General features: G+C 38.4%; 1 protein-coding gene across 2 annotated transcripts; it reads left to right on the top strand.

Annotated features, from left to right (window-relative positions):
• The first annotated feature begins 813 nt into the window (after nucleotides 1-813).
• Nucleotides 814-19,912, top strand: HORMAD1 (HORMA domain containing 1). Of its 2 annotated transcripts, XM_006095218.1 has the most exons (14): nucleotides 814-846; nucleotides 1,435-1,579; nucleotides 3,645-3,708; nucleotides 4,828-4,864; nucleotides 7,089-7,109; nucleotides 7,382-7,408; nucleotides 8,388-8,455; nucleotides 8,938-9,089; nucleotides 11,160-11,419; nucleotides 14,294-14,360; nucleotides 14,437-14,513; nucleotides 15,729-15,812; nucleotides 18,209-18,277; nucleotides 19,813-19,893. In XM_006095218.1, exons 1-14 carry the CDS (start codon nucleotides 814-816, stop codon nucleotides 19,891-19,893), a joined length of 1,185 nt encoding a protein of 394 aa, XP_006095280.1. The 2 variants fall into 2 exon arrangements, with proteins under 2 accessions (XP_006095280.1, XP_006095281.1); XM_006095219.1 differs by lacking the exon at nucleotides 7,089-7,109 and having other exon boundaries at nucleotides 19,813-19,912.
• Nucleotides 19,913-20,902: the final 990 nt, after the last annotated feature.

Below are 20,902 nucleotides of genomic sequence, written 5' to 3'. Positions count from 1 at the left end.
CCTTAAATGTTTACAGTAAATAGACTCTTCTATGAACTTTTCTAGTTGAATTGTCTGATGAAGAAAAATGACATTGGGGCCGAAAGATGGAAACATCAAAATAACAAAGATATAATTGAGAAACCAGAATCAGTAAAAAACAAAAATGTAGGATATTTTCTGTTTTCCTTTCACGGCTGTTCCACAGAGGAGGGCCATACTTTCCATCCAGAGCCGCGCTGCCAGCTCAGCGAAGGAAAGTCACCCGATTCGCTTATTTTGAAACCACAAATTTAAAACAAAAATTAAAAGATTGTTGTGCAGGGTTTGGCAGGGGCAGTTTTTCATTACCCAGTACCTACCTGTACAATGTTGTTAATGCTGGAATACTATGAAGTGAAGAAAAATAGAAGATGAGGCTTTTTTTTAAAAAAAAAAGCCTGGTAGCCCTGGCCGTGCTCGGTGGCGAGAGCGGCCGCCCGCGCCCGGCAGGGACCCGGGCAAGGGCGCGTCCCCGGGGGAGGCTCCGCTTCCTCTCCGCAATTCTACCTAAAATCTGTGGAACACCCCGCAAGAAAAGGTCTTTGAAAGAGCTTTCTGAACCCATTTGTGTCAGGCTTGCTAGTAAAACGGCTTAAAATGAGAACCTTACAAGAAGGGCAAAATGAATGTTTTTGAAGATTCCATTTTAAGTAAAGGAATCCTCTCGTTTAGTCACGTACCATTCTTCCTGCCTGGATAGGTAGTAAACTAGAAAAGGGTGAAAATAAGGCCTGACGTTAAAGCTTGTGTTTGTATCACAAGGTTGAATTAAAGACAATACTTCCTCAGAAGATGGCCACTGCCCAGCTGCAGGGAACACCCATGGTATGAGTTTTTTCGTATTCTAATACATTTTAATTTAGCTAATTTTATTGTTGTCTTGAAGTCTCAACTGCTTTTGTCTTTGAGAATTAGAGCCAGCTGTTTGAGGGTTTAGTGATATCCGAAAACTCCCATGTTTTGAGAAATGGAGATTTTTTTTTTTTTGATTTTTTTTTTTTTGCTAAACTGTTTTGAATGGATGGAGAAGCCTGTTGGGTGTTGGATGTTCAAGGTCAGTTCACCTTGGGTGCGAGTGCGTGCGGTCCGGTTGCTCTGATGAAGTTATCATCCATGGCGTCCACTCCTAGAAACCGATGTTCACGGCCCGCAGAGGTCAGAGGTCAGAGCGCCACCTTTGCAGAGGCCTCGCCTGCACGGTGTTTGCTGTCGGTGCAGCGAGTGCTTTTCATGTCGCCGCTGGGCTGCTGCCTGCGAGCGCCTTCCCACCGTAGGGGCCAGGCTGCCTTCTGGGGGTTACTGTCCACGAGGGCCAGGCTTCTCGGGGAGAGCACCTGCTTTTGCAGGACTGGGTCTCCTGCAGGGAAGACCTTCCTTTTCGTAAGCGAAATGTCTCCTTCCCCTCGAACGTAGAGCGCGTTGGTGTTTTCCAACAAGATCCTGAACGAGCAGAGCTCTCTGATGCTGGTGAAGAGGCTCCTAGCGATTTCCGTGTCCTGCATCACGTATTTGAGAGGAATATTTCCAGAATGTGCTTATGGATCAAGATACCTAGATGGTAATATCATGTTTATTTTAAAACTTCCTTTAAACATAGTTATTCTTATATGGGCTTGCTCTAAAACTATAATTTTTTCCTTAGAGATTTTGCTTTTTTAATAACAGCTTTATTATTGAGATATAATTCACACACCGGACAAGTCACTCATTTAAATTGCACAATTGAGTGGTTTTCAGATGTTCAAAGGGATATGCAACTGTCACCACTGTCAATTTTAGTAAATGTTCATTGCTCCCAAAGAAACTTCATGCCCACTAAGTCTCTCTCACCTCCCTCAGCTTCCCAGTCCTAAGCAACCACCAGTCTGTTCCTGTCTCCATGGGTTTTTCTATTCTGGACATTTCGTATAATTGCAATCATACAATATGTGGCCCTTTGTGACTGGCATATTTCACTTAGCATAATGTTTTCAAAGCTCATCCACATTGTAGCATGGGTTGCATATTTGCATATTAGCCTTTTATATTAATACTAATCATCTGAGAGTTCATTGACAATAATATACTGACTAGGGGCCCAGTGCACGAATTTGTGCACCTTGACAGGAACTGAGGGCTGTGGGGCTGATGTGGGCACAGGGGCGGGTCTCAGCCCATCCTCCATGCCCCTGCCTGGCCCCTCCCACTGAGGCCCCCAGTCCCATGTCTGCCGGCAGCTCCGCTCCCACCGCTGCCGCTCCCACACGCTGTTGGCACCAGCCCCGCTCCCACCTGTTGATGGCGTGGAGCTATTGGGGCCGGTGCCAGCAACAAGTGTGAGCAGGGCCAGCGCCGTCAGCGAGTGCGAGTGGCGGCTGCTGCCCTGATTACCCCTCAGGAGCAGGGGGAGGTGGAGAAGTCCTCAGGGACAATCTGGCCAGCAGCCGCCGCTCGCACCTGCTGACAGTGCCAAGCGATCGGGACTGGCACTGGCTGTGGGTACAAGCGGGGCTGTTGTCAGCAGCAGGTGCGAGAGGTGGCTGCCGGCCCCAATCGCCCCTCAGGAGCAGGGGGAGGTGGAGAAGCCCTGAGGGGCAATTGGAGCTGGCAGCTGCCACTTGCACCCACTGACGCAGCAAGCGATGGGGGTCGGCCCTGGGTGCCAGCAGCGGGTGCGAGTGGCGGCTCCAGCGCCAGCAGTGGGTGGGAGCATGACCTGTGCCGACAGCAGGTGAGAACACTGGGCAGGACCACAGTGCACGGGAGCAAAGAATTTTCAGTAACCACCAGAGGTTTGCCCTGATGACAGCGACCGGCACCCGACCTTGGTCTGGTGCCCCTGCTCACCTGCTCCACCATCCCACTGCGGCCAATGCCCACCATGTTCCGCGCTCTGCCGCCTGCTGCCAACGCCCGCCATGTTCTGCGCACGCCCCTGGTGGTCAGCACATGTCATAGGGACCAGTTGTTCGTTTGTTCCTCTGTTCGGTCTATTTGCATATTAGCCTTTTATTATATAGGACTAGAGGCCCGATGCACAAAATTCGTGCAAGGTGTGTGGCCGTGGCAGCTTGCCTTGGCCCTCACAGCCCCAGCTTCATCTGGAAGGTCATCCAGAAGGACATCTGGAAGGTTGTTCGGCTGTCCAGTCTAATTAGCGTATTACATTTTTATTATACTAGAGGCCCAGTGCATGACATTCGTGCACTGGGGGGGATGGAGGTGTTCCTTAGCCCGGCCTGCACCCTTTCGCAGTCTGGGAGCCCTCGGGAGATGTCCCCTGTGGGGAGCAGGCCTAAGCCACAGTCGGACATCCTTAGTGCACCGCAGAGGTGGGAAAGGCTCCCGCCACCGCCACTGCACTTGCCAGCCCCCAGCCCAACTTGTGGCTGAGCGGCACTCCTCCTGTGGGAGCACATTGACCACCAGGGGTCAGCTCCTGCATTGAGCGTCTGCCCCCTGGTGGTCAGTGTGCATCATAGCGACCGGTCATTCCACCATTTGGTCAATTTTCATATGACCCTTTTATTATATAGGATTATTATAGATAATACACAGCTGAAGAACATAATCTTCACTTTAAATTTCTAGTTGTTTACTAATCTTAAGTAGCTCTAAATTTATATTATAATTTTTATGTTTAGATCTTTGTGTCAAAATTCTGAAAGAAGATAAAAGTTGTCCAGGAGCTACACAGTTAGTGCATTGGTAAGTAAAATGATACCTAACAATAGGATTTTTTTTTTAATATATTTTATTGATTTTTTACAGAGAAGAAGGAAGAGGGACAGAGAGTTAGAAACATTGATGAGAGAGATCAATCAGCTGCCTCCTGCACGTCCCCCACTGGGGATGTGCCCGCAACCAAGGTACATGCCCTTGACCGGAATCGAACCTGGGACCCTTGAGTCCGCAGGCCGACGCTCTATCCACTGAGCCAAACCGGTTCGGCGGATTTTTTTTATTAAATCACATTTTTTGTACCTTGGATACATTTCAGTGTTTAACCCAATTTTAGCAAGTCCCCCTTTAACCTTGGATACTATATTTGCAGGTCTTTGGATTTTTGCATTAAATTTATTCTTTTTTTTTAAATATATTTTATTGATTTTTTACAGAGAGGAAAGGAGATGGATAGAGAGTCAGAAACATCGATGAGAGAGAAACATCGATCAGCTGCCTCCTGCACATCCCCCACCGGGGATGTGCCCGCAACCCAGGTACATGCCCTTGACCGGAATCGAACCTGGGACCCTTCAGTCCGCAGGCCGACGCTCTATCCACTGAGCCAAACCGGTTTCGGCCATTAAATTTTTTCTTTATTTTATGCTCCATGTGAGCTTCATTTTCCTATTATTGTTCCCCACAAATAGTAGGTCAGATATTTTACTTGTTATTTTTTAAAATATATTGTTTATTGATTTCAGAGAGGAAGGGAGAGGAAGAGAGATATAGAAATATCAATGATGAGAGAGAACCATTGATTGGCTGCCTCCTGCACACCCCACACTGGGGATTGAGCCTGAAGCCCAGGAATGTGCCCTAACTGGGAATGGAACCATGACCTCCTGGTTCACAGGTCAATGCTCAACCACTGAGCCACGCTGGCCAGGCTGAGGTCAGATATTTTATATCTTCCCTTCCCTCCATATCAGCATTTTATATTCTTGGCATTGTTTGTTTTCATTATTTTAAACTAGTTAATAAGACAGGAGCTTTAATAAGAAAATTTTATATTATTTAGTCATTAGATAATGAGATTTATTAAAAGAATTATTTTCTGGAAATGCATTCAATCTAAAAATGAATCCTTGATTATTTTTTTAGGATGCGAGGATGCTATGATGCTTTACAGAGAAAATATGTAAGTCAATATCTCTTTATCCTTTTTCTCCACAATTTATTCTACAAATGTAACATTAATTACCATGTAGTAAAACATTAATTTAAACTAACTTTAGCATAGGCCAGTTCAAATTACTGAAAAGCCTAAACATTTGAATATTTTAAAGACCAATATTTCCCTCATTTAAAGCTAATAGAATTACTATATCACAGATTTTGCCAAGACAGTTGTGGTTGTTAACACTCATTAACACACATATTAATTTACAAAAACAATGAATTAAAAGGTCTTTAAATAGTTTATTCATGCCCAGCTGGTGTTGCTCAGTGGTTGAGCATAGACCTATGAACCAGGAGGTCATGGTTCACTTCCCAGTCAGGGCACATGCCGGGGGTTGTGGACTCAGTCCCCAGGAGGAATTGTGCAGGAGGCAGCCCATCAATGATTCTTTCTCATCATTGACGTGTCTATGTCTCTCTCCCTCTCCCTTCCTCTCTGAAATCAATAAAAATATATTTTAAAAAATAAATAAATAGTTTATTAATTAGTTTCACATGCCTTCTCTACTCTTATTTATACTAATCATTTAATAATTTATTCATGAGCATTCAAAAATAAATTTCCATTAGTCTAAGTTATATTGTCACAAATTCTGAATTAGTGAAATTTCAATTAATAAAGTTTTACGATAGATCATGAGCCTTTTTGTATAGTTAGCATATATTTATATCAACATATACAAAGAAGTGAAATAAAATTGAGAAAGGTAAAATTTTATCTATGGTCACTAATCTCCCTCATTAAGGCATTAAATATTTAATGTTTATTAAATATTGAGTGCCTACTGTGTGCTAGACACATATTCTGGGTAGGAGCTGGGTAAGCTAACAGTGGTCAAACAAGCAAGTCAGATAAGTGCAATTAAAATTTTTAGAAAAAATAGGTGGCAAATGAAAGGTAAGGTAACTTTAGAGGGGGTGTTCAGAGGAACTACGTGAGTAGGTGGGATTTAAGCTGAGACTTAAATGAGAATAAACCAGGCAGGCATTGATATTAGGGAGAGAATATTCCTAGCAGAGCAGCAAATTCAGAGCTGGAGGGGAGTTTGGAGAGTTCAAGGAACAAAAAGGCCAGTATGATTGTAGTGCAATAAACAGTGTAGAGTGGCAGGAGATGAGCTTGGAGAGAGAAGGAGGGCAGGAGCATTCACAGCTATGTAGGTAAAGAGTTTGGATTTTACTTTAGGTGCAAATAAAAATCATTTGAAGATTTTGAGTAGAAATGTAACATTATTTGATTTATATGTTAAATTAGAAATCACTCTGGCTGCTATTTAGAGAATATACTATAGAAGTAGAATAAGATTGAAATTAAGGAGAATAGCACTTTAATCTATTATTACAGTACTGGTAAAACAAATAAACTGGTGGCTTAGACCAGGATAACAGAAGAGGAGAAAAAAAAAGAGATTTAAGATATGTTTCATAGTAGAATTGATTGGACTTGGTGGTAGATTGGTTCTGAAGTATTAGCAAAAGATCTAAATCAAGGATGACTCTTAGATTTTGGCAAATTACTTGAGTGAATGATTTCCTGTGATTCTCTGTTCTGTGGTCTCAAAAGCCTCTTCCCTTTATTAAATGACAAGGGCCCTGAATTCTGTATTTTTTCTCCTTTCAAAGTTAGTTTTCACATTGGAAAGATTTAATGTGTTCTTTCAAAATATATATTTTTCTTGTAACTGGCAGTAATGCTCCTGTTTGCTTAAGCAAATAACATGAATTTCATCCTTCAGTAAGTCAACTAGAGCCTCCTGCACATCTCCCACTGGGGATGTGCCCGCAACCCAGGTACATGCCCTTGACCGGAATCGAACCTGTTAAATGACAAGGGCCCTGAATTCTGTATTTTTTCTCCTTTCAAAGTTAGTTTTCACATTGGAAAGATTTAATGTGTTCTTCCAAAATATATATTTTTCTTGTAACTGGCAGTAATGCTCCTGTTTGCTTAAGCAAATAACATGAATTTCATCCTTCAGTAAGTCAACTAGAAGTAGATGTTTTAGGGAATAGAGAAAGACATGTAAAGTATGTATTGCTCTATATGCATCATATGAAGTCTATTTTCTGCAAGATTATTTTTTACTAGGAATAAATTTTGAAATAGGACAGAATTCTTATGATCCATCATGAAAACATTTTATACAATAAAAGTAAGATTTTTGTTCTTTGTTATATTTCAGCTAAGGATTGTTGTTCTAGCTGTAAGTATTTTTAAATTATATGTTGTTGTTTTTTAAAGACAGTAAAATTCTACCTTGCTTAATTAAGTAATACTAAAACCATCAATTAATTATGTCACTTTATTCAAATAACTAATCTATTTAATGGGGGAAAAGTATCAAATTAATATTATAGGGGGTTGTTTTGTATTTTATTTTGCTGAGTTCATGTAATAGTTTAGTCTAAACAACTAATTTACTTCTCCTTGAATACTTAGCCTTGTATCACTCAATTGTAAATTATTTTAAAATAGGTATACACCAACCCAGAAGACCCTCAGGTAACTCTGCTTAAGTTAGTAAAGATACATAATGCCTCTAATATCTAAAAAATAACTTAAATTATAATATAATATCTTATGCTTTTAATTGTGTCTTAATCAATGCACTTTCACATATATTTTCAAGTTTGAACCTCATAAAGACTTTTTTGAGGTAAAACAGGGTTTGTATAGTTACCTTCAAACAAATTAATACACTTACTACAAGAGAGATTATGTGACTGATCCTAGGTCACAAAGCCACAGACCATTTGAAATAACTTAAATATCCTGACTTTTGGTTCTTTATAGTATTCCTTTTATAAAATTACTAAAGGCCTGGTGCATGAAATTCGTGCACTTGGGGAGGGGCGGGGTCCCTCAGCCCGACCTGCACCCTCTCGCAGTCCGAGAGCCCTTGGGGATGTTCGACTGCTGGCTTAGGCCTGCTCCTCGTGACCTATAAACCAGGAGGTCACGGCTCAATTCCCTGTCAGGACACATGCCAGGGTTGTGGGCTCAATCCCCAGTAGGGAGCGTGCAGGAGGCAGCCAATCATTGATTCTCTCTCATGTTCCTATTGTTCTTTCCCTCTCCCTTCCTCTCTGAAAGCAATAAAAATATATATTTTTTAAAAAGCGCAAATGACTTGCTTGTGGTTACAGTATAGCAAGAATTGAAGGCCTGTGCTTTGTCGTTCTGCTAAAGTAAGAGATATGCTGCCTCCCTTCCTTATCTGTCTGCCAAGGAATTCCTTCTCTCTGGTAAATCTAACATACATTGCAATGAGCAGGAGAATAAATTTCTCTCCAAAATTGAAGCCATAAATCCCAAACCATGGTAATCAACTATTGGGACTTTAACGTTTCGATGAACCAATAGGGATTAATATGGCAGAAAAAATTATTAAGTAAATATTAAGTCATACAAAAGCAGTATACAGCTACGTGGCTTCCAATACTGTATATCAGATACATAACTGCAGTGTTTTCTACTTAAGACAATTTCAGAATGTTACCAATTTAAATTCAAGTACACTGAGAATGGACCAGTCATGGACTTCATAAGGTATTGTTCTATACTTTTCTTTTTCTATGACAGATTACCATTTATTCATATTAATACTATATAACTAAACTTCAGGATTAATTTGGAACTTTTCACACATCCCCAATTAACCATCAAGGTGTAGCTGTACCAAGTATCCTTGGAGTAGCTGTAAACCAGGATTCTGTGGCTAATTGTATGTTATTTTAATTAGGAAACAGAGCCAAAGAGTAGGAAAGCTATTGCATGCTTGAGTGATTATAAATATAATTAAAATCCATGATTTGTTTTCTTCAAGCATCTTATATAAAATGCATATTAATTTATGTAAAATTAAGCTACTAGTTTATAATAATAACTTTTTTATCATAATGACATTTTATGGTTCCTTTCAACTTTACAACTTAATGCTATAATAGAAATAAGAATCTTAAATAGTAAAATGTGAAGCTATGTTATTAGAAGCTACAGGTGTCATAAAATAATGTGTGATTCTCTTCTAGTCAAAATCAAAGCACTGAATCTAGTTTGTCATCTGCTGACACCAAGAAAGCAAGTATTCTCCTCATTCGCAAGATGTATGTTCTAATGCAAAATCTGGAACCTTTACCTAATGATGTTTGCTTGACCATGAAACTTTTTTACTATGATGAAGGTACTATTTGCAATACATACTGTTTTATTTTTTAAAAATATATATTTTTATTGATCTCAGAGAAAAAGGGGGAGGAGAGAGAGAGAGAAACATCAATGATGAGAGAGAACCATCACTCAGCTGCCTCCTGCACGCTCCACACTGGGGATTGAGCCCACAACCTGGGCATGTGCCCTGACCGGGAATTGAGCTGTGACCTGGTTCATAGGTCAACACTCAAACACTGAGCCACGCAGGCTGGGCTGCAATACATACTGTTTTAGTATCTGCGTGTTTTATTATTGTTGAAACGATTGGTTTTCATCCCAAATGTTTGTAAGGATCTAAATTGTTATATACTTTTTTGAAATCACAAAATTTACACTTAATATTAACATTTGAAAAAGAAAGAATTGAAAAAATGCACTTTAGCCGAAACCGGTTTGGCTCAGTGGATAGAGTGTCGGCCTGCAGACTGAAGGGTCCCAGGTTCGATTCCGGTCAAGGGCATGTACTTGGGTTGCGGGCACATCCCCAGTGGGGAGTGTGCAGGAGGCAGCTGATCGATGTTTCTCTCTCATCGATGTTTCTAACTCTCTATCCCTGTCCCTTCCTCTCTGTAAAAAATCAATAAAATATAAAAAAAAAATGCACTTTAAAAAAATACACAGACTTCTCCAGTGATAACATATCTATGATAGGTAAAGTCTTACTCATAATTAAAGAAATGAAACAGATACCATTTTTCACTTATTAGATCAGCAAAATTTATAAACACATTATTGGCAAGGGTGTGTGGGAGGGAAGCAGGCATTTTTATACACTCTTGAGAGAATATGCATAGGTACAACATTTTTAAATAACAATTTGGCAGTATTACAATTTTAAATGCACATTGCCTTTAATCCAAAAATTCTATAGCTAGGAAAATATCTTAGGAATATACTTACACAAATATGCAATATATATATATATATATATACACATATATATGTATATATATGTATATATGGATTTTCATTATACTATTGGTTAAAACAGGAACAAACTGGAAACAACCTTGAGTGTCCTTCATTGGAGAATTATGTAAATAAATTATGGTGCATCTATATAATAAAATACTGTGCAAGCTATTAAAAAGTATGCACTGATAACCCGTCCGGTGTGGCTCAGCAGTTGAGCATCGACGCAGGAACCAAGAGGTCACAGTTTGATTCAGGGTCAAGGCATATGCCTGGGTTGCAGGCTCAATCCCCAGTGGGGAGGGTGTGCAGGAGGCAGCCAATCATCGGATGTTTCTCTCTCATCAATGTTTCTATTTCTCTATCCTTCTCCCTTCCTCTCTCTACAAATCAGTAAAAACATTAAAAAATTATTTTTAACCCTTTGTGGTCCAATGTTATTTTTGGAATTCAAACAGTCTGGTCCAAATTAATTGACGGGATTGAATGTTGAACTAAAAAGTTCTTTAAAAATGTTCTTATTGCTCGACATTGGACCTGCTCCTAGCGCCTGGTCTGTCGAGTCAGCCTCAAGGTTGGACCAAAAAGGGTTAAAAATTCGCTGATAAATTAAGTTATTCAAGAAATATTAAAACATTTAAAAGATGTTATAAACAGGTTGGCACAGGTATGATCTTATTTGTGTTTTTAAGTGTATATATATATGAATATATATAGAATATTATAAATTTTACATGCATAATCTGTCTTCTAAAAGAACATAAAGCAACAACATAAAAATAACTGGCATTTATTAAATACTTACTATGTGCCAGTCCTGTTCTGAGCATTTTGCACACTTTAATTCATTTAATATCCACAATTACCCTATGAGGTAGGTCCTGTTATTTTCCCCATTTGACAGATGAGTAAATCAAATCAAGGATGATAAATAATTTCCTCAAGATCACACAGACAGTCAAATGAAAAAAAGAGGTTACCTTTAGGGAATAAAATAAGAACTTGGAAACAATAGGAGGGTGATTTTTACTTTTTATTGTATTTGAAATTTCTTCAATCTGCATATATTTTTATAATAATATTTTCTTCAATTTCGTGAACAGCACAGTTTATACTTACTTTTTTGCAGTTACACCCCCAGGTTACCAGCCTCCTGGTTTTAAGGATGGTGATTGTGAAGGAGTGATATTTGAAGGGGAGCCTATGTACTTAAATGTGGGAGAAGTCCCAACGCCCTTTCACACCTTCAAAGTAAAGGTGACCACCGAGAAAGAACGAATGGAAAATATTGATTCAACTGTATTATTTCCAAACCAGTTAAAAACACCATTTCAAAAAATACTCATGGACGAAGACGATCCAGAAGATGAACAGGAGCATTATACATCTGTAAGTGTATTTAAAGAGATATAAAGTACAGTAGTAATAAATGTTTGCCTCAATGAGGACTTTAATAGCTCGTGTTAATATTTGAATAAATACTGTATCAGAAACATAAACTCAAGGTTGGAAGGGACCTTAAAGAAGGTATAGGCTTGTTTTAAAAGACAAATTATAAAAATATACAACTTTCTCAAAATGTATCCTGGTTTCTTAAGAACCCCTAGATCTTATTGTTGTTTGAGGGTACTAAATTAGAAATGTTCACACAATAAGCTACCACTTTCATAGCTTTGGAATTTCCATACAGATATTAGTATACACTCTGAATATGCCCAACCCAGTTTAAAAATTCAAAATGTTTTAATGCTTTTTATCTCAATACAAACATTATTTAAAAGTGCAACAAGTTTGCCCTGACCAGTTTGGCTCAGTGGCTAGAGCGTCGGCCTGTGGACTGAAGAGTCCCAGGTTCAATTCCGGTCAAGGACATGTACCTTGGTTGTGGGCACATCCCCAGTAGGGGGTGTGCATGAGGCAGCTGATGGATGTTTCTCTCTTATGGATGTTTCTAACTCTCTATCCCTCTCCCTTCCTCTCTGTAAAAAATCAATAAAATATATTTTTTTAATGCAACAAGTTTGAATGAAGCCTGGAATGGTCCTAGAGGCCCAGCCAACCACTTGACCTCCCCTCATAGTGGGGAGCATAGTTTGGTCTCTGGAGCAATAGTTTGAAAACCACTGATCCAGTCCAATTCTCCAACTAATGCTGGAACCCTTTTTACAATTCTATTAGCTCTGCTTGAATTTTTTTAGGGCCTGGAGAGTCAGTCCTGAAGCAGCCTGGAGTTCCTAGAAGGAAGAAAAAGTATCTTATTGTTGTCCTCCTGTACCTAGCACTTAGATTTACAAGTGTGCATTCTCAGTATTGGTTGAATGAATGGATGAATCTATACTAATAATAGACAAATATGTAAATTGCCTGTCCCTCCAAGATTCCAACAGCCAGTCAGGAGTGACTATGCAAATTAACCCAACAAAGTTGGCAGGCCTGTGGGCAGCGTGCACACGCACAGGTGCCAAGCGGCCAGGGGCGGGGCGGGATGCCCGCTCACCTGCCACGTTGCCGGGGCAATGCGGCGGGCGTCCCCAGGACCCTGGCCACTCCAAGCCTGTGGCCAGCGTGCACACGCTGGCGCCAAGCAGCCTGGGTCCCAGGGACACCACTGGAGTATCCGGTCCTGTCAGCCCGGCCTGCGGGCGGCTGGAGTTCCCAGTCCTTTTGGTTTCTGCAGCCCCTGTACTGGAAGCAGAAGCCCAGAGCGTGGGGAGCACCAAGAATGCTGAGAATAATAGTTCTGGTGGCAGACGCATCGCGGGATCTCCTAGAAACTAGAGCAAAGTGAGCCTGGAGCAAGTTACTGTTGCGGGTGGGAGGTGGAGGGAAAGCAAAGGTGAGAGACATAGTAGAGTGTTGAGGAAAAATTAAAAGGAAGATATCCTGCTACTTCTAGGAAATCTCCCACCAATGGAGCAAAGAAAAAAAAAAAGCCTCTATTATTCTGTGAGCATCAAACCAAACTGGGTTGAGGTCTCAGACAATTCGCTCATATGATTGCAAAGACAGACAGAAACTCCCGGGTTGGAGAGGGCTCCCCTGAGGGTTCCCAGATTGGAGAGGGTGCAGGTCGGGCTGAGGGACCCACCCCCTGTGCACAAATTTCATGCACCAGGCCCCTAGTATAAGTATAAGAAAGCTTTTGTTGTTGTTGCCTCACTCCAAGGAAATCTTTCATCATTAACATAATTTTCTTTAATCTCATCTTTGTTGTTTGTTCTTGTCTCATTTTATCCTAAATTGGGACCACAGTTCTGACTATTCTGATTTAGGCTCTGTCCCCACATCCTTACAAATAGAAAAATTTCATTTTCAACCAATACTGTCAAAGAAGAAATATTTTCCCTAAAAACTAAACCCCAGTCTTGCTTTATAAACAAATATGTCTGGGATTTATGTAGCATTCTTTAAAATATTTAAAGCTTCGCCCTGGCCCATGTGGCTCAGTTGGTTTAGTGTTGTTCCATGCACCAGGAGGTCACTGGTTCAATTCCGGTCAGGACACATGCTTGGGTTGCAAGCTCCATCCCCCACCCCTCCCCATCCTACCCCATGCAGGAGGCAGCCTATCGATGTTTCTCTCTCCCCCCTCCCTTTTTCTCTCTAAAATCAATAAAAACATATTTTAAAAAAATATTTAAAGTTCTTTGACATATGTCACATAGGGAATAATACTTATGAAGTAGACATTAAACCTGTTCAGAGTGTATGCTAACATCTGTGTGGAAATTCCAGAACAATGGAAGTGGCAGCTTGTTGTGTGAATATGTCTAATTCAGTGCCCTCAAACACAGTAAGATCTAAGGGTTCTTAGAACCATTATACATTTTGAGAAAATTGTATATTTTTATCATTTGTCCTCAAAGCAACCCTGTAAAGTAAAGTATTTTATACTTTGGATAAATAAGTTGCCTTGTTATAGTAATTATACGACCATTTTATTTCTAGCAAGCATAAGGTAGTTGTAGTCTTATGTTATACTAGAGGCCAGGTGCACAAATTCGTGCATGGGTGGGGTCTGGCCCAGGCAGATCGGGCCAGCTGGGGGGAGGGGCTGCAGGTGGTTGGTGGGCCGGCCCCGCCCTCTGGTCGAACTCCAGAGGGGTTTGGTCAAGGGGGCAATTTGCATATTAGCCTTTTATTATATAGGATTATTGTATAGGATTTAACCTTCACAGAAAACAAATTTGTTTAAATAGGTCCACCAAGTTATTTTAGTTTCTTTTTGAAATGTGTCCTTTTATTCCCCACGTAATTATATAGGATGATTTTGACATTGAAATGAAAACAGAAGAGCAGAAAAAAAATCCTGGATCTTCTGAACTTGGAGGTATGAAGTTAATGTAAATGTAGATTGATTCACTTCTAACTCAATTTTATGCTTTTAACTTTTTTTTTTTTTTCAGAACCAAATTTAGCTTGTGAGGAAGATGAGATTATGAAATCCAAAGAAGTTCCAGAGCTTTCAGTTTCTCATTCTCAGGTATAAACTTGATAGTTCCATCTTACTTTTAATTTGTTTTTTTCTTATTTTTATTTTTTGTTGATCCTCACCTGAGGATATTTTTCCATTGATTCTTGGAGAGAGTGCAGAGAGAGAAATATTAATGTGAGTGAGTCACATCGATTGGTTTCCTCCTGCATGGGGATCAAGCCTGCAACTGAGGTACATGCCTTGACCCGGGACCCTTCAGTCCACAGGCCGACGCTCTATCCACTGAGCCAAACCCGCTAGGGCTTAACTTTTTTTTTTTTAAGACTGTTTCTTATGTGTTTATTTAGTTATTTCTCAGATTTTCTTAATCTAGGTCTTTTAGAAGAAAATTAGGTATTAAGAATGCTCATTAACAAAATTCGGGAATTATATGTTGAAAGTTTTAAGTATATTATTGGTAGATTTGTTTAATAATCTACATACTGTTCACAGAATCTCAATATTTCAGAGCTAGATGGAATCTTAAGCAATTATTATACACCACCCTTTCTATTTACAAATGGAATATATAATATATAATATTATATATAATACATTTTTGTTGTCTTGGAGCAGAACATGTTTAATTTTGTTTTCCATTTACAGTAAAAGCTAGAAGTAACATTTAGGTAAAATGAACTTGAAAATGTTATTGATGATTGTCCCCCTTTACACAGCCCCTTTTTCCATTGACAGTGAGCTAAAGTTTTTCTTCTAGAAGAGTAGTGCCTGGTGATGATCATTTGGGACTTTCTTAGCTCAGTGAATAGTCAACTGTGAACAGTGTCAGTTTCACTATCTTTATATTTGTACTTTTTATGACAGTAAAAACCAACTCAAAATTACTAAGTTTCATTACCTCAACAAACAAGACCCTAAATTTTATGTGATTGAATTATTTTTAAAAATATTTTTATTGATTTCAGGGAGGAAGGGAAAGAGAGAAAGAGATAGAAAATCAATGATAATAGAGAATTGTTGACTGGCTGCCTCCTGCATGCCCCCAACCAGGAATCAAGCCTAAAACCCAAGTATTTACCCTGACGCCCTGACCCTCTGTCCCCCTGACCGAGAATCTAACTATGATCACCTGATTCATAGGTCGATGCTCAATCACTGAGCCACACTGGCCGAACTATAATTGAATTTTTAAATCCTATTATTGTGTTATGAGAACACATGGTTCAATAGGATTATATTATGTGTAATTATTTTCTTCTCTAGGTTGACCAGTTAGTCAGTAAAACATCTGAACTTGTTATGTCTGAAAGCAAAACAAGAAGTGGAAGAATTTTTCACAGTAAAATAGTAAGTGTCTCTTTAGATTGTTTTCCATTCTAACCTTATAATTTCCCCCCATATATGAGTTTATTTTGTTTATGAACAATTCATTTATTGGACCAATATTTAGTAAGCACCTACTATGTGTCAGATACTTTATTAGGTGTTAAAAATAACACATAGTTCCTGTTCTTAGCTAAAAGTTTAGTAATTGGAGGTCAACAAGCAGTGATATAGGGCCATTATAGCAGTCTGAATAAGCTACATAGAGCCACAAAGGAAAGAATGGTTAATTTCATTGAAGGTACATTAGAGAGGGACATCCAGAAAAGGCTTTGAGAAGTGACACCATTATATACGAGTAGACTCCCAAGGAAATGCCAAAATGTTCCATGTTCTATCTTATAAATGGATTATCTTGTTAATAAGACATTAAAAATGAATGTTTTATATACATCTTGCATAAAATGAATCTCATGTTCTTAAGCAAAAAGGCAAACATTGCTTTGTCTTACTTTTTGGTATGAATTGTATTAAATAGAAATTTGTATTTTATTTTAAACCTTTAAGTTACTCTCAAAGGTTCAGAGGTGAAAAAAAAAAGCATTCTGTAAAATATGCAAAATATTATGTCCAAAAATAGAAAACAGTGCACTTTAACAGTGGTATGCTGGAGTATTTCTCCGCACTCCTCATTCAGTGACATCATGTTGGCAGCTTGAAATTGGACATGATAGAGTATTTACAGCATGGATATCAGCAAATGCCTCAACCCAGGATTTGTTCCCAGAGAACCAGTTATTAAACATTTACCAGCACATCACTGCCATTTTTAGGTGTCCTTTCCCCCCAGCATTCTCAATGGGAAGTTAGAACTGGCATAAAACAGCATTCAAACTAGTCTGCTGATGAAAGCAAAAGATAAAAGAATTTCAAAAATTAGTATTTCTAGCAGCAAAATGTTCTTCCTAGGAAACTTCTATTTAGGATGAGTATCCTTTTTTAGGATATAGGGAGAAAAGCCAGCATTAAAAACAATTATTAGGTAGCCTGGCGGGTGTGGCTCAGTGGTTGGGCTATGAACCAGGAGGTCATGGTTCAAAGATTTCCTTGTAATGTAATATTAGGATGTGTTGGGAACATAAATTCAGTTCTGAAATTGCCTATGTTTTTGGATACAAAGTCTGCCAAAAGTACTCCTGATTTTGAGAATCATGACTGAATTATGGTTAGGAAAGGACAATAAATGAAAATATTTAATAGTATATATACTAAGGAAGTTACTATTGAAGAGTACATTTCAAGCATCAGAAAATTATGTCCTTTTAAAGAATAATAGTATGATAGATAATAATTTGTCATTCAGTATTCATTTTAAAAACTAAATATCTGACATTATTCACGGTAGTCAAAAGATGGAAAAAAACCTAAATGTCTATCAAAGGATGAATAAACAAAATGTGGCATATACATACAATAGAATATTATCCTATATAATAAAAGCCCAGCCACCATAACAGCAGAATGACCAGAACAGCCGCTCGACCAGTCACTATGAGGTGCACTGACCACCTCTTTGTCATTTTCCCCGGCCAGCAGAATCCAATTGCCTGATGCAAACAGGGACCCAGGGTGGGGGTGGGGGAAGGTGGGCGGCACCAAGCCAAGGCCCCCGCCCCCTGCCAGTCACACCACACACAGAGGGCAATGTGGTGGGGGTGGGGCCGAAAGCAAATGGAACAGCCAACCTCTCAGGCCCTCCCCCTGGCCATCAGGCTCCCATCACCCGATGGTGAACGGGGGAACCGAGGTGGGTGGCAGCGGGCGGAACAGCCGACCTCTTGGTCCCTCCCCCCGGCCGGCAGGCTCTGATCACGGGTAGGTAGTGGCAGGGGGCAGGGCCGGCTGCTGGCAGCCGGGAAGATGGCCCTGATCGCAGACTAGGCCTAGGGACCATATCCGCACACGAATTTCGTGCACTGGGCCTCTAGTTCAGCTATAAAAAGAAATGGTGTATCAGTACATGCTACAACTTGGATGGACCTTGAAAACATTATGCTAAGTGTAAGAAATCAATCACAAAAGTCCACATATTATATGATTCCATTTACATGAAAGTCCAGAATAGGGATTTCTATAGATTCAGAAAGTCATAGAGTTGATGGGAAGATGAGGGAATAGATGAGTGATGACTATAAGGGGAGAGGGTTTCTTTTTAGAGTGTTCTCTAAGTGTTCTAAAATTGACAATGGTAATGATAGTATAGCTCTATGAACTATTACATAGGTGAATTGCATGGTGTCTGGATTATAGCTGTTTTAAAAAAATTTTTTTTAAACTTCATATAGTACCTATGGTTAAAAATCAAGTGTTATTTGTTCTTAGAGAAGTAACCCAATAGTAATTATTCTCTTTTTTTGGAGGCTAATGAAAATAAACCAGTAAAATCTAAAGCAAATCGGAAGAGAAGTCAACGAGAATCTGGAAAAACAGTAAGTCTTATGATAATAAATAGGTAGAATAAAATGGCAAGTATCAGAATATCATTATTATGGATTAAATTGAAGATGACAAATATAAGATCCCTTGATATACCTCAAAACTCTGATATCCAAATCTTTTAAAAATATATTTGGTTCTAAAAAATTGAATTATTTTAAAATAAGATGCAGTATGTTGGTGTATTAATTTTCTCCATGTAAATATTTAATGTCTGATTCCATGAATGATTTGAAGTAGCTGGAGGAATTTATAAAATAAAATCAGCATCAGGAAAATATGAGAATGAAAAAATGAGAGTACAAGAATATTCAAGCCATTTTATTTATATAGAGCTAAAATTGGGTCACAAATTTGATCTGAACTTTCTAAGATCAAAACTAAAGCAGAAACAGATAAGTTGTCAAATCCAGTTGTTCGTTAAAAATATAGTATTTCTTCTTAGTACCTTAGGAGAAAAAATTTTCCCTGACCTAAATCCTGTAACAGTTGTTTTATATTTGGAATCTTATTTTTTTTTAAATATATATTTTATTGATTTTTTACAGAGAGGAAGGGAGAGGGATAGAGAATTAGAAACATTGATCAGCTGCCTCCTGCACACCTCCCACTGGGTATGTGCCCGCAACCAAGGTACATGCCCTTGACCGGAATCGAACCTGGGACCCCTTAGTCCGCACGCCGAGGCTCTATCCGCTGAGCCAAACCGGTTAGGGCTGGAATCTTATTTTACTAAGTGAGATAATGTATTTGTCATTTCTGAGATAAATATTTATACTTTTTCAACTATAATTTTTAGTGTTATTAATAGGTTAAAATTAGAAACTGAAAACTTTTAAAAAATCAAATGTTAAAGGGGCAATCTAAAAAATTTACATATCTTAAGAAGAAAATGGAATAATTTGACATGTCACTAATATATTAGAGTCTTTAATTTTTCCCAATGTATTAAGCCTTGATTTCTCTCCCTGCAAAATCATAATTCAATCGTATCCTTTGTAAGTTTCTTCCAGAAAAATCAAAGTTCAATAACTCAGGAAATCTTGTTAGGAATTTTCCTAATTTGTCATCCCAGTCATTCAAAAGTATGCATTGAATGTCTACTATCTATTAGGCACTGCTAAGTACCAAGGATACAAAAACAAAACATGATTTAAATCTTACATTGTTCCTAGGTAGACTGTTTTTCTATCTGCAGCTCATTTTATAATCCTTTTTCCCTCTCTGTATCCCCCAAAATATTTTACTATTTTGAGAGCATAATGTTAACTCTATTTATCTACTCCAACAACCCTTATAATTTGCAAGTATGTACTTTCAGCAGCCATCAGAAGATTTAAATATGTCAATAATAAAATTTCCCCTACTTTTAAAGAACCCAGGTAACCTACTTTAGTAGGACATAGATATGCTAGGTATAATTTTTGAAAAAGAAAAAGAAAGAAGCTTCAGAAACATAAAAAGATATAAAATTAAAGACATTTAAACTGTAAAATACCGATTCTTAGTAGTTGTTTTCTTTTGACAGGTTCTTCATCACGTTGATTCTGCTAGTCAAGAGTCAGTGACAAAAAGAAGAAAGTTTAGTGAGCCAAAGGAACATATATAAAAATTATTTTTCTTCTGCATGATTGCAAAGTTCATCTCTACATTTAAAGGATACTATATTACTATTTTAAGGTGTGTTTGCCCTACCTCTGGAAATTTATATGTAGTCTTAAGCAGTTAGTACACTAAAATGAATTCTTAGCTATCATATTGTGATCCTTAAACTTATCTAAGACAAATCCAATAGAACTTTTTAATAAAACCAAAAGAACCATTGTCATAATTGATTCTGTTTAATAGCTACTCAATATTGATCTATCTTCCATTTTAGTGGACACTTTCTTTAAACAAACATTAATTTTTTAAGGTCCTCTAAAGCCATTTTTGAAACAAATAATGTTTATTTTGGTGTTATATTTTGGAAGGAATTAACTTTTTACTTGTGTTAAAACTATACCATTTAACTGGTTTTGTTTGCAATTGTGTTCTTAAAACAATTCTCTTCAGTAGTTTGATATAGTGTATTAACATGATAATATATAATGTATAATTGAATATTGGTACTTTACCTTTTTTAAAAAAATTTTTTACTATAAGAAAAATGGTAACTGATTTTAAAAGTCTGGCATTTTGCAGAGCATAAATAAAATATTGTTAAGCATCTATACTCTTTCATGGCTTCCAATTTTTATATACTTAGCAGAAAGTGTTTAGGCACTAATTTCGAGATCATTTCGGTAGATATTACTTTGCAAGAGTTGAGCACACTTCCTAGAATTTTTGAGTTGGTGTGAAAGACACTGTGCCCTTAGTGAGAAACCCTGGACATGGTTCCAGGCTTGACATTTCCTTTGCTTTAGAAACAGAAGACTTAAAACTTGGTCTGCTTGCCTCTTGTGGTTTCAGCAGACATATTCTAAAAACATACATTATTCATAGGTTTGCTAGTAACAAGCGTTAAACAGAGAATGTTGGTATGTATGTGATGGTAGAAAAGTACCCATCCTGTTTAATGTAAACCAAATAAAGGTTCACAAACTGAGCCACATCAGGCTTTTCTGGAACAGGAT

The sequence above is a fragment of the Myotis lucifugus genome, unplaced genomic scaffold (assembly GCF_000147115.1).
Source record: "Myotis lucifugus unplaced genomic scaffold, Myoluc2.0 scaffold_151, whole genome shotgun sequence".
Taxonomy (NCBI): Eukaryota; Metazoa; Chordata; class Mammalia; order Chiroptera; family Vespertilionidae; genus Myotis; species Myotis lucifugus.
Note: the sequence above shows the minus strand (reverse complement) of the source record. Positions and strands in the feature narration are given on the sequence as shown.

Coding starts and splice junctions, on each gene's coding strand:
- HORMAD1 (XM_006095218.1), top strand. CDS start 814: ATGGCCACTGCCCAGCTGCAGGGAACACCCATG. Junction 7,409..8,387: donor CCAACCCAGAAGACCCTCAG/GTAACTCTGCTT, acceptor TTTCTACTTAAG/ACAATTTCAGAATGTTACCA. Junction 14,361..14,436: donor TGGATCTTCTGAACTTGGAG/GTATGAAGTTAA, acceptor TTTTTTTTTCAG/AACCAAATTTAGCTTGTGAG.